At 38.2% G+C, this 17,388-nt stretch overlaps 1 protein-coding gene across 3 annotated transcripts; it reads left to right on the forward strand.

The window, feature by feature from the left end:
• Positions 1–313: 313 nt before the first annotated feature.
• On the forward strand, positions 314–16,635 carry tspan12 (tetraspanin 12). Of its 3 annotated transcripts, XM_084111068.1 has the most exons (8): positions 314–848; positions 1,656–1,787; positions 3,032–3,114; positions 4,897–5,032; positions 10,148–10,213; positions 12,140–12,247; positions 12,748–12,891; positions 15,057–16,635. In XM_084111068.1, exons 2-8 carry the CDS (start codon positions 1,722–1,724, stop codon positions 15,357–15,359), a joined length of 906 nt encoding a protein of 301 aa, XP_083967194.1. In that variant the 5' UTR covers positions 314–848; positions 1,656–1,721; the 3' UTR covers positions 15,360–16,635. The 3 variants fall into 3 exon arrangements, with proteins under 3 accessions (XP_083967194.1, XP_083967195.1, XP_083967196.1); XM_084111069.1 differs by lacking the exon at positions 10,148–10,213 and having other exon boundaries at positions 329–848; XM_084111070.1 differs by lacking the exons at positions 314–848; positions 1,656–1,787 and adding an exon at positions 3,213–3,266 and having other exon boundaries at positions 3,053–3,114.
• Positions 16,636–17,388: the final 753 nt, after the last annotated feature.

Below are 17,388 nucleotides of genomic sequence, written 5' to 3' on the forward strand. Positions count from 1 at the left end.
TATTTGAAATGGCATAATCATTTTAAATGTCATTTTCATATAAACACTAGAATAGATTCTAGTGCGCTACTATGTAATATTAGTAAAAATACCAAGTTCTGTCATGAAACAGATGGCGCGAGATGATGGTCCTTTACGCAACCTTATGACATTTACATAGTTAACTACATGGCACAAGTTTATTGTGCCATGTAGTATCAACATAGACATTAGTCATTTAAATAAATAATAAAAACATAAAAATAAATAAATGTTTAATTGGCTTGCCATAATCGGGATGACCCAGAGTTTGCCTTTAGGACCCGGAGGCACCGCTGCTCCGGATGACACTCAGCGCGTTTGGAGTGAAAGTCTCTTACATGCAGAAGTTAAACACTTGTGGAAAGGCGAGGTGCACACAGCTGGTCCTGAATGGAGCATATAACGCCTGGAATGACAGTAGCAGTGAATGGATCGCAGCGAACACGCCCGACTGTTGCGCGCAGCTCCGTTAGGAATATCAATATGATTTTACATTGCAGGCGCAACTAAGTTTGAGGAGTTTCCTACAACTTCATGCTGGACAGAATATAAAGGGCTTGTCTGTGCAGTACTTTCCAAACTTGTTTTTCTTGTTCTCTTTTGGAGACTATTTTTTCTTTCTTTTTTTTTTTATTTTTTTATTTTTTGGTGTAGAAAAGTGTCCTGAGTGATCCAGGTTAATTTAATCACCCTTCAAGTAAAGAAAGTTGCAACCTGTTGGTCTTTTTAAAATCACATGTTGCTTTTTAAACCTCCCACGGATATTTACAACCTTATATCAAGACATTCTGGATGCGCACTGAACACGCACAAGGACTTATGACATGGTAGGATTTCAAAAACCTCCCTAAAAACACCTTAAATAGCCTTAGATCATTTACTGGTCCCCCAGCCTGTCCAAAGTGGTCTTCAGATGGTTTTAGCTGGTTTAAGATGCACTTAGCTGATCTATGATGGTCTCCCAGCCTGACCAAGCTGGTCTTCAGAATCAGAAAAAGTTTTATTGCCAAGTTTGCACACACAGGGAATTTGTTTCGGTGACAGGATAAGCTTCCAGTAAACAGAGACAACAACAGTGCACAGATAATTAAAAAAAAGATATACGTGGATAAGACATACGTATACAAAATAGACAAATTTGTATGTGCAGGTGTGCTATATACAAATAAAATAAAGTAGAATTAACAGGGAATGGAATAAAAAATTCCATTAAAGTATTGTCTTTATGGAATTGTCAAGTATTAAAGGTAAAATATTGTCAAATAAATAAGTGATTTTGCATTTAGTTATCATTGCACAGTGGGGAGAACATTTAACTGTTTGTGATGTAGATTGCCTGGGGGAAGAAACTTTTCTTTGGTGGTTTAGGATGGTCTCCCCACCTGGCCAGCTGGCCTTGGGTGGTTTGAGATGGTTTCCCGGTGTGATCAAACTGGTATTTAGGTAGTTTAGCAGGTTGTAATGTGATGAGGAGGCCAAAACCCATTTACAACCAACCAAGAGCCCAGCCTCACCAGGCTATGAGACCAACAAAGACCAGCAACCAACTTTGAATGGTTTCTCCAGCAGCGATATGTTCTTCTTGACATCTCAAGCAAGCTGTATGTGATTGTTAATTGTTGTTTTCTCCTCAGCGGTTATGGTGCCTTGGTGGCAGAAGTTAAAATGAGGTCTTTTGGTGAGCAGTTGGTGTGCTTAGAATGGCCCGGGAGGATTCGGTGAAATGTCTGCGCTGTCTGCTCTACGCGCTCAACTTTCTCTTCTGGGTAAGACGAGTCCAAGTCGGAGCAGGTGGCCGAGCGAGCGCTCACGTTACATGGCACGGTGCTGCTGTGCGCTCTCCAAGACGCGCAACAGCCACTCTCTCGCCAACACACGCGCAATCTGTGTTCCCTCCCTCCCCATCCTATGTTATCTTTATGTAGAGGACAGCCTGAATCCCAGCTATGCTCGAATGGCACACAGCTTACATTCTGCTGCGGCCGCTATTTTTAGGGAATTAAATGCGATAAGCACCAGGGTGTGTTTTTAGACCAAGAATGCCTGCGTAGGGCAAACTAAACCCATGCCACTAATATTGCTGCATGCCAAACATAGCACAGTACCTAAATAGGTTTCCAAGCCAACCATGGACACAAACATCCATCCATGTTTTTAATATCCAGAGGCCCCAAAGACAACTAAAATGCATGAATTTTACTGCATTGCATAATCAAACCAAGTGGCATCTGTAAGAAAAGTGTGCCAGACTGTCTCTCAGAACTATAATTTCACTTTTCTGAGCCAATTTTATGATTACCAGCTGATCCAGTCTCTGTAGTTCATGGTGTCCCACTAACACTTGGCAGCCAGAAAGTGTCTAAATACTTTTTTATTCTAATTTTAAATATTAAATAATAAAGTAAATATATATATATATACATACAGTATATAAGATCAATCAACATAATATTTAAATACAGAAATAAACATATATAATAAATAATTATACCAAAAGTGATTTGTTTTTATCAAACCATAAAAATATTTTTTTAACATGAGGGAAGAACAAAACACTAACCTTGGTTAAAGTATTTATCTGCCAAATTTACTGGGCAAAAAGACAAACTACAGCTACATGTTTTATTTTTTCTATACAAAAAAAGCTAAGAAAAACAAACAGCTCACAGGAAAAAGCATACACTGACTACAACATAATGAGTTATTAATTCATATTTTGTTGGTTCTCTCTTGTTTTTGCATGCGTTTATAATTTCTTTGTCTGACAACTTATATCTGCACAATTTGGCATGTTTCATTGCGTTATCACAAATAAAAAATTGACTTCAAGCACAACTGCACAATATGCTTACAAAATCATTAACACTTTTTTAATAATATTTGGATAAAGGGTGAAGATGTCAATTTTCCTATAGGCCGGACATCACTTTTGACCACTACTGTAAATGATATGTTCAAAAATGCATGTTTAAGTGTGGCTTAAGTACTGTTTTCTTCTCATTTTTCCAAGCTTATGGCCCTGTGTGTGCTGGGAGTGTCCGCCTGCCTCAGGGATCACCTGAACAATGTGCTCACCTTAACCGCAGACACCAGGTGAGAGGCAGCGGTTGGACAGGTGTGAGCCGTAAAATCCTTTCATTCGGGGCAGCGGTCCATGTAAAGGTCTAATTTACTGTTTTCCAACTTTTCAGCCGGTCTGGATCAAATTGCCTCGAGCTTATGAAGTAATTACAAGCATGAATGAGGTGTGCAGTTCTGGAGAAGAAATCAGATAAAAGCATTAAGTTGCCAGTGGAGACAGGGCCTGGGTTGAGAACCATTTTTTTTTTTTTTTTTTACATCATCTCAAGCATTAAAGGAAAACTGCATGAAAAATCCCAAAAGAACCAATATTATCCTGGAGGCAAGTAATTCGTAATTAATGTTGACAAAAAGCAATTTATCACCAAGATGTGTATTATAATTACTGAGCCCTCTGTGGGCCACAACATGACATGAATGGGAATCAACAGAGAGAAAACTGTTAAAACCTGATTGTACACAACAAATAGGTTTACCAGAGTTGCGTTGCAGTAACATGCTGAGTCAGCCCTCCTATGATGACTGTAAAAATCTCATCTCTGCGGAATGAAACATAATAGGATATCAACAAGAATAGAACGTTTCAGACTAATACAGATTTGTATGTGATTTTTAGTTCGATATTTACCTCAGGAAATATTCAGTACAAGTTAAACTTAATCAATAGCACACAGCCCTAATAGCATAATGTTAATTATGTTAATTTTCATTAAAGCAAAAATAGGTTATGGTGAGGCACTAACAATAGGCCAATTTTTGGAGGGTTTAAAAGGTGTGACGCTTTAAAATTTATAAAAACACAAATTCTTCGGTTATAACTTAAAACTCTTAAAAGTAAAACAGTTGTTTTAGTATTTTAGGTTCTACAGGGTCTTGGGTTGTCATGATAGTGAAAGTGTAAAATTGGATAAAAGTTTACACAGAAAAGGTTAGTAAGCATTTTTCTCACACTAAGGGTGTGTTTACCTGACAATAATGTACTAAAAATGGAAAGTGTTTACTTCACATTTTTCCATATACAGACAACAACATTGTCAAAATGATCCCCGTTCACATGGATCCACGAAAACATCTAAAAATGGCTGTATTATGCATGCCAGGCCAGTAGTTGACGAAGTCCCTTTGTAAAGAAACTACGCGCCTATAGACTGAACATTCGCATTATGTCATATCGTTTTTATAGTTTACACGGAGATAACAGTATCGTTCTCAGAAACAAAACGTCGTTGTCATGTAAATGAACGGCCAAAACGCATAAAAACTGTTTTTAGTTGAAAATGGTGTCATGTAAACAGCCCCTAAAATCATGTTTACATGCATTTTGTTTACATCTTGTGGCTATATTATTGAAATGGTATTTTAATGTTAACAAATTGGCCTCAGTTCCATTGTAAGTGTCTCACTGGCTCAACAGATTTTTGCTTTTTTAAAGAAAAGGAGGGACACATGGAATTTCGTTTGTTGCGATTACACCATTATGCCTCAAAAACTGAGCTTAAAGTATTCAGAATGCAGAATATTCCTTTAAACTGTAGCTTTTCCATGTCTTCCTTAGTGAAAACATTGTTGCATCTCAGAAAACCGGTGCAAAAGAGAGCCAAACAGAAGTAGACAGCAAGAGACAGGAAGAGTTTGCATTCCTACAGAGTATAATCACTGTTTATTTGCAACTGGTGTATTACTCAAATATGCTGCCCTATGAGAGAAGGAAGAGGCAACTGAGCAGGATGGACGGATAAATAAACAAAAAGCCTGCCAAGAAATGACTCTCTCTCTCTCTCTCTTCTCCTCAAGACTGGAGGAGGCAGCCGTTCTCACGTACTCCCCCGTCGTCCATCCTGTCGTCATCGCCGTGTGCTGTTTTCTCATCATCGTGGCCATGGTGGGCTACTGCGGCACGCTCAAGTGCAGTCTGCTCCTACTGTCTTGGGTAAGTAGAACTGGGAAGAGAAGAAAACAAAAGACGAGCACAGCAGGGACATTGTGTGGTTTGGAATGTGTGTGGTTTTGTGTACCGAGAATATTTTAAGTTTAGCTGGCACTGACGTTGCTGACCCCAAACACCCTCGAACCAGATTCAAACAAGTCTTGCTTTCTTTATCCACACATCTCCGCAGAGACCACTGTGTCTTCACTTCACACACTAGAGGGGAGTAAAGAGAGATATTGCATCCTAAAAGCCATCCTGAACCCATTTTACGTCTGTAATGTGATGTATTTCCATCTGCCTACTTCCATTTTATATAGTAGTCGTTGAACAAGAGTATGTGAGCCGAGTAATCCCAGCAAGCAATTTTGCGTTTAAAAGACGTCTAATAGCCGTCCAAACACAGCCCAGACGTCTAGGCTAAAAAAAGGTCAAATTTGGGCTGTCAGTGAAAATGTAATAGACGTCTAAACCATAGACTAGTTATCAATTAGATAAAGAAATTAAATGAGTGAAGAAATGAAACGTCATACATGAAATATCATACATCTCGCAAGTTATTTTGGCAAAAACGACATGTAACCAAACAGGTGAAGAGACGCAACTGATGCCGAAGGTCACATGACAGTGACAATATGGCGGATGTAGTACTTTAAACATACTTTTTTAACAGTCGTGAATTTAGTTTCAAAACAAATGGAGTTCCTATTATACAGTATGTGATTTCGTATGCAGCAAGGGTGTTTGATGAGAAGAAATTGTGGGACGGGTCAAGCAAGTTTTTGCTTTTTGATGAAAGACTATTTAACCTGAGAGAGATATGTAATATCACTGATCATGCGGTGAAATTGAAATTCAAGTTAATCTGCTTTTTTAAATAATTTCAAAAAATATATATATATTTATTTGATTGATAAAGTATAAACATTAATATGTTTAGTAAATTTTTACGAAGACTTAACTTTTTTGGAATAACATGCAATGATTATTCATGCACAATCAGCTGATCAACATGCACTGAGGATGAGAATGAGCAAAAAAAATTGTGTCAGTATGTTGATTACAATTGACCATATTTGCCATGATCTTTTATGATGTCAAAAAAAGTCATGTTAACTAATAATATCACAGCATAACATCTGATCAAATCCTGATGAATGCCCTTACAGTAAATCCAAACCAATATGGTTTTTCACTTGGAAATATGACTTATTATAGAAGTTATATGCATTGTGAATGGAGTCATGTTGTTTTTGACTCTCTTCTACAGATATCTGTGTTTAAATCTAGCATGACACATTATAGCCACAGGAAGTCACTTCTTGCCATATTCTCACCTCATAACTACACTGCGATAATACAAGGCAATATCTTTCTTATATTAGATGTCATGGTGCAGGGTGCGTCTAGTTATCCGTATCATCAGAATGTGTGTTTCAGATGATAATGACCTCCTCAGACACTTGTAGAAACTCGCTCTATAGGTTATGGAGGTCGTAAAGCTCTTGCGACTGAGACAAAGAGTTAGACAGGAGTAATGTATGAGCGCTGCACTTCACTCAGCATGATAGACTGTCAAGGAGGGCCAAATACAGGCCACATAGTTATATCCATTGTGAGAGATTTTTGTGTGTTTTTTAGACAGATGTGTTCGTGACATTGTGACTTCTGAAATGGCAAGATCTTGACAGGCTGTTAGCACATATAATATAAATGATTTGAGGAGGAAGGAAAATCCACCCTCTATCTGACCCTTAGAATTAAACAGGCTGCTTTTTCTACTTTAAAGAAACAGTCCACCCAAAAATGAAAATACTTTGTTGTTCCAAACCCATTTGATGTCGAAACTAAGATATTTAATAAAGTATCCAAACTGTTCCTTTTCCCTTCAGTTAAAGTAACATTTATGTAATTTAATTGTTTAATGTTTTTGTATTTTAATTTTTTATTAATATATTAATATTTACATATAATATGTAATTATAAATAATATAATATATATTAAATAAGAAATATACATGAAAAAATACATTTTGACACTGTTCAAGATGCTTACTGCTCATGCAGTGAAATTAGAACTGAAGTAAAAAAAAAAAATTGTTTTTTTTTATTTGTCTTAAAATAAAAACATTTAACTAATAATATTTTTTGTTTAATAAAAAAAATAATAATCAAATCTAAACCAAAATATAATGTACTGAAAACATTAGAATCAAATAACAAAAATAGAACAATTTTAAGAAACGTTAATGTTACGTTAACGTTAATAAGAAACGTTAATGTCTGTGATTTCTAAGCCACCATTTTCCAGCGTCTATGAACATGTTGGACTGTTTTATTTCAAAAGAGCAAGGATAATTCTGTTTTCTATGCAGTCGCCCCTTTGAAAGGCTGTCATTGTGTAACATTTAGAAGGTCAGCAAATCTATTTTATGATGATGAATTGACAAAATCCCAGCATGAAGGGGGAGGAGAGAGTAAGCAGAGGGCTGTTTTGTGGCTCTCAGTCCCAGGTGTGCGGCGGGCGAGAGGGTGGGGTCCCGTCTGCTGACCCAGACTGAGGACCTGTTTTCTGGGACTCCTTTGCCCATCTCTCCCCCTCCTCCTCCTCTCTCTGGGTCTCCATTCATCTCCTGAGGAGCCTTTCTCCTCTCCTCTCTGCCCCAGTGAGCTTGTGTTACCCAGAGGCTCAGCGACAAACAATATTATCTGGCTTGGATACAATAGGTAAACCAATCCAGGAGGAGAGCGGGAAGACATGAAGAGAGGAGAGGCACTTGGGTTACGTGGTCGCTCTATTCACCAGCCGGCCTCTCACTGAGTGCTGCGACCTGGCTGGACACACACATGCACATTAACTCGAACACTCTCACACACTCTTTGTCCTGTCAGAGCAAAGAAGAGGAGGAGGCAATCGAGAGATCAGGAGAGCAGATAGGAGTTCATCTTGAACGGTGGAATAGATTTCAATTTTCAAAGAATTTTCATGAATTAATTGCTTTTTAATTGTCAATGTGTGAACAACTTGTAACGAAACTTCCCTGACTTCCTGAAAGCCTGTTGACTGATTTTGATGTGATGTGAAAGATCTGACTTTTAAGCAGGCTACCGAGAGACTCTTTTCTGTTCAATGGCACATGAAATGAATGCTTATAGTCCAGCCAATCAGAACTGAGTATTCAGACAGACCATGGTATATAAAATGTAAGTGTTATTACATTACTATTGGTTTTAAAGCTGCAGTCTGTAACTTTTTTGTGTTCAAATTTTATAAAATATATATAATGAGCGAGTACATGAATCCATTTTCCAAACCGTGTTTTTGTCTTATCCTGAATCACTATGGTACACCTATAATAAGTGTTTATATATTTTATATTCAGACTATTTAGTAGTAGCCCAGTACCTGTGTGACTCGTCATAGACATAAAGAGAAGCAGCTCCGGCTACAATGTTTTTCCGCAAGACGCATGCAGTTCTGTTTATTAACCGCTAGAGCGCCAAAAGTTACAGACTGCAGCTTTAAAGATTTAAAAAATAATAATAATTTTAACATATTTTGGTCATATAAGACCAACTGCTATATACTTAAATATCAAAAACTGCTTTTCAAACTCACATTTCATATTTCAAATAAAAAAAATCTGACATGGGCACTCATGAATGTTGCTTATATTATAAAAATGTATGTATTTCAGGTTGGTCCAGGCGTCCAGCTATTGAGTAATCTTTAATTAAATACCTAATATCAGCCAATATGGAAAAATAATTAAAAACATCTCTCTAACGTTGGCCAATAACCAATATGGTGCACTATGCATCCCTAATCACTTAAAAAAACTAATAGCACATCTTTCCTCAGTAAGACACACAATTTGAGGCCATAACATTGTTTGTTCAAATCTCTAACTGTAAGTACCCCCAAAAGCACCAGTTTAATGACATTAACAGTAGCCATCTGTCAAAACAAATCTGATACGACTTAATACTAGACTCTAGATGCATCTAACTCTCGTTCTGTTTGCATGACTAAGTAAAAAAGGGGGTGTTAATCGTTCCGGTCAAAAGGAAATCCATCCATTTCACAGTGTCCTGTTTTCTGTAACAGTATTTGTGCCAAAAAATGTGTGAGTGTGAAAGAGGAAGAGTAAAACTCTCAACAAATCAATAAACCGAGAGGTCGCTGAGAGAATGTAACCTCTCTTACCCAGAGAAAAATGTGTGTGTGTTTGCAGATGAGCCAGCTTGTTGGGAACTTCCAGGGGTTACAAGTTCACACTGGACATATTTGAAGGGCAGATATTAGCAGGGAAGGGTGTGTAGAGAAACGGTTATCTTTTTTTTTTTGTGGTAAGCGTCTGACAAACTAGCTGAAATGCTAACACAGGCGTAGAATAGCCACAAATATTTAGATTCTCCCAAATAAACAAGCTGTCAGACGGGGTCTGCTCCGAATGCGGCTCCTAACACTGTCATTCATCTTGATTATCTCTCTCAAAGTGTGTGTTCAACCGAGGGGAACTATGTATGTTAAAGAGATTTTGAGAAAGACAGAGTGTCTTTTGTCTTCAGGAAGGGAGGAGATGAGATGGATGTGTTAGTTTGCCCTAAATACAAAATCTGTTCATGTGCGAATGCAAAAAACTTTGGAACTTTGAAACATTCTCTTTTGTTCCATTCACCCAAGCAGATTGAGCATACTGCATACTACTTTTGCAAACTATTGCAAACATCCAATTATCAACTTTGAAAAAAAAAAAAAAAAAAAAAAAAAATTATATTTATATATATATATATATATAAAGGGATACAGTATGCTCTGTTACATTTGCATATATTGCACACATCCTGTATAGTATACATCTTGCATACTGCAAAAAATAGCATGACTACTATGCTATTCTGAACACAGCCTATCACAATTGCTCGAAACTCCCAAGAGAAGACCTGAGAGACAAAACAGACCTCAAAATCCAGATCCGAACATACATGAACAAGCACACGCACTTTGCTCTCATTTCTCTATGTCTGATCATCAATACCTTCCTTCTGCCCTATTGTTTCAGAAGATATTTTTAACCAAACCTTTTCTTTTTTTATATGTGTGTGCATTCCCAGTATTTTGGCAGTCTGATGGTGATATTCTGCGTGGAGCTGGCCAGTGGAGTGTGGACGTATGACGAGGTGTGTGGTGCTATGAATAAACAGAAATGCCTACTCTCTTCCCTCTCTCACGTCAACAACACGGCCGCCACATGGCCGTTCCCAGGAGAAAATGGAATGAGGATCCGATTTCTGAACCGCCTGCTTACGGTCTAATCTTAACTATTATGACTTCAAAAGCCCGACTCAAGCAGACTTCCTTTTGGGGAGTTAATAAGCAGTGAGTGTTTTCATGTGCGGGTTGAGGATGGAGTCACCTATGTAAATGCTCTAGTTGGCTCTTAAAGCCAGATTAGCATCAGGCTTTACAGAAACCTGTCCTGGATCTGTGCAGACTAAAAGATTTGATCAGCAAGGGGAAAAGGGATTGCAGGTAGCATCTGCTTCTGTTAGCCAGGGGATACGAGAGATAAGGCGCACCTCCAGGGGAAGATATCACACACACCTGGCTTTAATCTAGCTTCTCTCACTCAGACATACACAGCTTCTGCTTCAAGATACGCTCTTATCACACACCCCAAAACCTTTGCTGGGTTTGATGGTCCTATTGTGCTGTTGTGGCCCAATGTGACCCCTGTGAGCGTAAGGGCAATGAGTCTGTTTATTCTGCTGCACCTGGCCTGGTTACATGTTATCAGTTGTATCAACAGTGCATCCATTCCAACTTTCTTCAGCTTAAAGTCAACATGAAATGGCATTCGTGACTAGCCTAGAAATCTAGACGCACCCTAGCGGCAGCAAAATGTATTCCGCAGCCAGGGGGGTCTAGCAACTCTCAATAGACCTTCTAGCTGCAAAAACCTAAATTGGGTCAGGCCAATCACGTCGTGTATAGAGTAGGCGGGGTGGGCTTAGCATATGACGACAGAGTTGCGACGGCTGCCACTTGAAAACAAAGAATGGCGGCTGCTGGAGAACAGTCTTTCGAATCGGCTTTGGCCGCGACTCTGGAGGACTTGGAGTTAAGTTTCTCTTTGAGAAAAGAGCAAAGAACGGCACTTAAGTCATTCTTAAAAAAAGGAAGATGTGTTCGTCGTTTTGCCGGCCAGATATGGCAAAAGTTGAATCTATCAACTAAGCTCCGCTGTTGGGAAAACGCTCTGGTTGGTTGAAGTGCTGTCCTATTGCGAGCAGAGGGAATTTGAAAGACAGCCGTTTATCCCGCCCCTCGGATTAAACCGCGTCTATGGTGAGTTTCCAGACCTAACATCTTGATGTAGGTCTGGCTTGCCAGGCTAATTCGTGACCCATTTTATTTCCAAAATGTGACTTATTTCAGAGTGAAACTGGTTATTGAGAAAAAAAACTGTAGAATGAGACTTAATTTGGACTGAGAAAAGTGGCCATCCCAATGGCATACATCCATCCCATCCATTCATCCTTCAACTTTATATTTCTATGCAGGTTTATGCACCTAACAGTATTTTTAATACTGGTAAAACAAATAACATAAAATAAAAACTCAACATAATAGAAAGGAAATCTTTTTTTTCTTTCAAATAGTCGATTGTGATTTCATGTTGACTTCAATCTATCTTGCTTTAGCAAGTTCGGCTGCCCAAAATAAGAGATGGCACTCTAACCTCCGGGCATTGTGGGTACTTATCAAATGCCCATCATATTAGACAGAAATGTCTCATGAGGACTAAATTGTAAAATGCCACCTACTATATAAACAACAGATGCATGCACTTGTGAATAGGGTATTTCATAGCTAGCCAATAAAATGGTCACAAGAGAGCCTAAAATTGGACGTGTGGGCGTGTGGATGGTCCTTTAAACTGCCTGGAAAACACTTTGTTTTTTGTTATTTAGAAAACATCATTAATAACAGTGTAGGGAAATGATGATTTTTATGTGATTACAAAATCACAAGGGCTTTTAAAATTGTGAAATGATTTCTTCATGAATATTTCTCCATAACTCCCCCTCTCTCTCTTTCTTCAGCCTATGGTACAGAGGTCTGATATGATAAGTCTAAAGTCACGCATGCCTCATTTTGGCCTGCAGCGCTACCAGTGGCTCACACATGCCTGGAACTCTTTACAGACTGAGGTGAGAGGTCAAAATCATCACCAGTATTACACCTCATCCAACACCTACGTAACCACACACAATGCGACAAGTTGGAGTAAAGTAATTTTATTGGTGTCACTGAAAGCAAAAATGCTGAGTGAAGCCAAGCAGTCAATCAGACTTTAGTGTGTAATGTTGCTGTTTGAACATGAAAAAGGTTTGCAAAGTTAGGGAGTTATTCTCTATATCAGTAAGAACTGTTTCTGAACTACCTTTTCTTCTCATTTAAATAATTCTCGCCCAAGGCATACGCAAAAAAAGGGGGCAAGGCCTAGTAGAGTTGCGTTAGTAGTTTGTTGAAAGTTGCAAGAGGAGGGACTTCATAGAGACCGGAACTAAGAGAGGAGAGGTGCAGCAATGATGTAAAATATGTGAAAAAAATAATATGAAAACCTATATGCATGGAATACACAGGCCAATATATGTATACATCAAAAATAGTTCCTTTCAATGTGCTAACTTTCATACCTGCCTTACAGTTAAAGTGTTGTGGAGTGATCTACTTCACTGACTGGCTGGAAATGACAGAGATGGAGTGGCCACCTGACTCCTGCTGCTCCAATCAATATCCAGGGTGCGCCCGCAACGCCCACTACCATGACCTCAGTGACCTTTACCAGGAGGTGAGCTTATTTTTGATATTGATTCAACATCTGGAAATAATAAATCTACTCACAAGAGGGGTCTTCTTACAAGTGCTCCAATGGCATCTCATGGCACGTGTCAAGTTATGATGCAACAGCTGAAGATGTTCGTCTGCATTTGTACATGGACAAACAATTAAAAAATATTGCCATGTCTAACCTGGATTGATAACTGCTCAATTATTGCGGTGAACCAGTGTTAGACTTATGTTCAATTATATGAAAACAAAAAGAATGCAATATTGACTTCTAAAAGCCACTTTTTGTGATGTCTATTCATTGATTTACTCATCTGTCACAATAGTGTAATTCATTTTAATTTGGGGGCTTAGCAAATATTGATATGTGGAATAGCATGTGATTAATTTGATTAAAAACGTGAATTGATTGACAGCCCTAATTAAAATGTGACTTTGTAAATGAGGCGAGACAGCGGAGAGATTCACTTTCCTGCTGAGCGTGGGTTTAATCAAGCTGTATTGCCAGTGAGTGTTATGAGCGACTCCAACAGTGCAATTAAAATCAGTCACGTAGCTCAGAGACACACCTGTGTGTGTAGTGCTAAAACACACGGTCGAGGACAAACACAACACAGTGTCTCATCCAGCACCCTGCTCTTCAGATGCCCTGCCTGTGACACGTCTGATACACTATTGTTAAGTCTTTGAAGGTTTTGATAAATGCTTAAAAATCTTCGAAGTTTGTAGGTTTATAAGATACAATTTGTTTTTATTATTATAGACAGATATAGATAGAACAATAGATAGACAGAGCAATAGATAGAGTGATAGATATATAGACAGACAGACAGACAGATAGATAGATAGATAGATAGATAGATAGATGGATGGATGGATGGATGGATGGATAGATAGATAGATAGATAGATAGATAGATAGATAGATAGATAGATAGATAGATAGATAGATAGATAGATAGATAGATAGATAGATAGATAGATCGACAGATAGAGAGATAGAGAGATAGATAGAGCAAAACATAAAACAATAGAATTATAGACAGAACGACGGACAGTATAAACACAGTGCGTTTGTGGTAAAACAGCCAGCAGAGCCCAGCCTTTCAGACAGGTCCCACAGCAGAAGAGTGAAAGCAGGGCTTTGTTGAATAAGACAGGAACATTGATCACTATGGGGAGAGTTAGGAGTGAAGGACTGAGGGTGTGGGGCGAGTCTGATCCTCACACACTTCCTGTCTCTCTTTCTGAGTGGATGACACTATACAGGAATTACTCCACAGTATAAATCCCTCACTAACAGGAAATAGTTTACCTGCTGTTCCACACTCCAACATAGGAAATACCCCAAAACACGCAGGCACACACGCGAGCGGATGAACGGGTCGCATTGCTCACATATTAGTGTGGCAGCTGTTGTAGGGTAGATTTACATGAAAACAAACTGTTAAAGCAGAACTGTTACTTTCTCACATCCCAGTTAATGTGAAGAGACAACAGTGATCTATTAGAAGGCTTTTTTCCACATTGTGTTTTTTTTTTTTACTGGCCTGACATAAATAATTAGAATTTTTGGAATTCTGAATATTGAAACAGGAAGTGCAATGAGAGAAAAATGTAAATGGACACTTGATTTATCCATTAGGAATTGTTTGGATTGTGAAAAGTGGGCATACATGTCATAAGGTAGCTAGACTAATAAAGTAGCTAATGCTAATTTGCTAAAACAATTGCTAATAGCCACTTGGCAATTGGTAAAGTAGGAATTAGTTGATATCAGGGAACAAATAAAGTATTTTCAAAATGTTCTTTGGAATTATGTTATTAGAGCTGCATTAAACCAGGAAAGAAATTATTGAAAATGTATAGGCCAAAATATATTGGCCAAGATAGGAAGCTAATTAAAGAATAAGTAAAGTAAAATAAAATAAATAAAATTAGAAATGAAAAAAATAAATACATAAAAACTAAAAAGTTGATAAATCTTCCACCAATTACAGATTAAAGTTAATGACACCCAATTTTCCAACCTTTAGTTTGTTTGAATATTCCAACCCAGAAACATGCATTAAGAAAATGAATAGTATATATATACAGTATATATATATAAATAATAGTCCATTTTGATTTCATGTTGACATAACCATACTACATTCGTTTTCAACAGGGTTGTGGTCCCAAAATCTACAGTTTTATCCGGGGCACCAAGCAGTTGCAGGTGTTGAGGTTCTTGGGTGTGTCGATCGGAGTGGCCCAGATCTTAGCCATGACGTTGACTGTGACACTACTATGGGCTCTGTATTACGACCACAAACCACCTGACCCAGCGTCCCCGGATTCTTTAATCCACACACACAGCCCCGCAGAAGACCCCCTGAAGCCCAGCCACTCACACCCACGAGCGCCTGAGGCCTGGGCCAACGCGCCCGCTAACGGACACACACAGTTTGAGATGGAGCAGCTTTCCTAGCAGAGACTTGATGGTGACCCATCAGCTGCTTCAACACTATGGAGACACTAAAGATGATGTTCTTGCCCTCTACTGACACTAAACGGATCGGACAGCAGTGAACTGGACCAGAAAATGGACCTCATGTGGGAGCCTGGATGACAAGATTTAGATGGTGTGAGCGGTTTTATAGAAAACTTTACATACCTGTGGATAAAGCGGCTTTTGTGGTCATTACATGGAAAGAAGAAAAGGATTTACTGGGTTCTTCCAAAATAAAGCCATTGCCTCTGTCTCTGCGGACTTGAATTCTCCAGAGGGAGGTTTCTGGAATGAACCGTTTTCGCATAAATCTTCCTTCCTCTCAATGGAACGGGCCATCACCACTTACACTGACCTAGTTGCAGACCACTAAATCGGGTGCACACTTTGCGATTTTATTTAGAAAAGAATCAGGAATCGTAAGAGATTTTTCAAGAGAATCTGCAATCTTGTTAGTCAAAATGAAGCATTCTCTTCACATTATGATCACAATTTACCTCAAGTTTGTTCAGAAACATTCACAAATTCCTTCTTTCATTCAAGCTATGACATTCAGACACCAACTTTATTTTTCTTTACTAGTGCAAAGGTTTGTGTGTGGTACTATTTAACATTTGTCTTTGAGCATTTCAATTTATTTAAAGGAAAAGACAAAACAATAACTGCCACAATATCTCACCCGGCTCATTATGAAATTTGACAAGCAACAGTCATAAAGGACTGAAAAAAACAGCTAGGTCACTGTTTTCCACTCTCTCACACTCAACACGTGCACACAGACACACACACGTGGACAGAAGCTCGAGTCTTAATGAGATTTTTCAGATGGAATGAAAACGTTGTTCATCGTGAAGATACTAGGATACATGTGTGCGGATTTTCATGTCTTAATTTAACAGCGCCGTGATATGATTCACATGGACTGGTGCACTAAAGAGTGTTTTTAATTTTGGTGCACTCTTAAAAGTAGTATTAATTTTCTATGCAGAAATAGTCTGCACACAGCATAGATTATAAGAGGGCTAAACTTTGCTGAAGGTTTGAGAAACCTCTTATGAAACTTGCATGTGAATCACAGTGCATTAAACACAGAAGACATTATGTTATTTGAAGCCAGTGTGTTTCTTCACTACATCTCAGCCATTATTTATTATGAGTGAGTCAAATGAGCGATTTACGGATGGCTTTCAAAGAATATCACAATAACATTTTAGGGAGGCTAAACAGTAATTATTAAATGTTTAAGTAACCACAAAAATGTAAAAAAAAAAAAAAAAAAAAAAAAAAATTATAAACATTTAAAAGTATTTTTCAAAATAATATATTTTTAAAACTTTAATTTGTTTTTCTTCTTTAAAATAACGTCTACTGATAATTCACTTACAATATAATGTAAAATCAGTCAATTATGATTTCATGTTTTATAACGCTTTCAAATACCCATTATATTGGGCTAAACTGTAACGTTTTAAAGGCCTCAAATTTCATACGAGTGGCCAAACTTTTGTCATAACACCACAAGGTCCAGCATATTTCAACATGTATCTGACACAGGATTCACCAATTTCATGCCTAGTAACAACCATAACGCTTCATTTTAAACAATTGAAGCATGCAGTAAAGCCTGGTTTCTTACCACACAGTTACTTCCGGCGAATCAGGCTTATTTTCTGCAGAGCGATAAAGTTTGAGCATTCCAGGGGTGTCACGCTTAAGTGCTACTGGGTGGAAACACAGGTGGAATTTTTGGCCCCTTTCTGAACTTGATAGAAGACATCCTTTTCTGAGGAGAAGCGCAGGGATTTAGCCCTGGCCTGCTTCACGAATTTTAACAGATGTAAAGCAATGAATAAAACATCTCAATGGAGAGTATACAGAAAGAGTGAGGAAGTAGACACACGGAAATGACACTAGAATTTCTGTATTCCACACTATATCCTTCCTACTCGTTTTTTAAAACAGAATATAAGCTATACAACACTTAACATTTCAAACAGTAGCATGCTAA

This window comes from Abramis brama (assembly GCF_963993115.1).
Source record: "Abramis brama genome assembly, chromosome: 4".
In the NCBI taxonomy this organism is placed as follows: domain Eukaryota; kingdom Metazoa; phylum Chordata; class Actinopteri; order Cypriniformes; family Leuciscidae; genus Abramis; species Abramis brama.

What these genes read in the sequence shown, in the direction of transcription:
- tspan12 (XM_084111068.1), top strand. Translation starts at nt 1,722, where the DNA reads ATGGCCCGGGAGGATTCGGTGAAATGTCTGCGCTGTCTGCTCTACGCG. An exon ending in GTCTGCTCCTACTGTCTTGG is followed by an intron (nt 5,033 to 10,147) that starts GTAAGTAGAACT and finishes GTGCATTCCCAG; the next exon opens with TATTTTGGCAGTCTGATGGT. An exon ending in GGAACTCTTTACAGACTGAG is followed by an intron (nt 12,248 to 12,747) that starts GTGAGAGGTCAA and finishes CCTGCCTTACAG; the next exon opens with TTAAAGTGTTGTGGAGTGAT.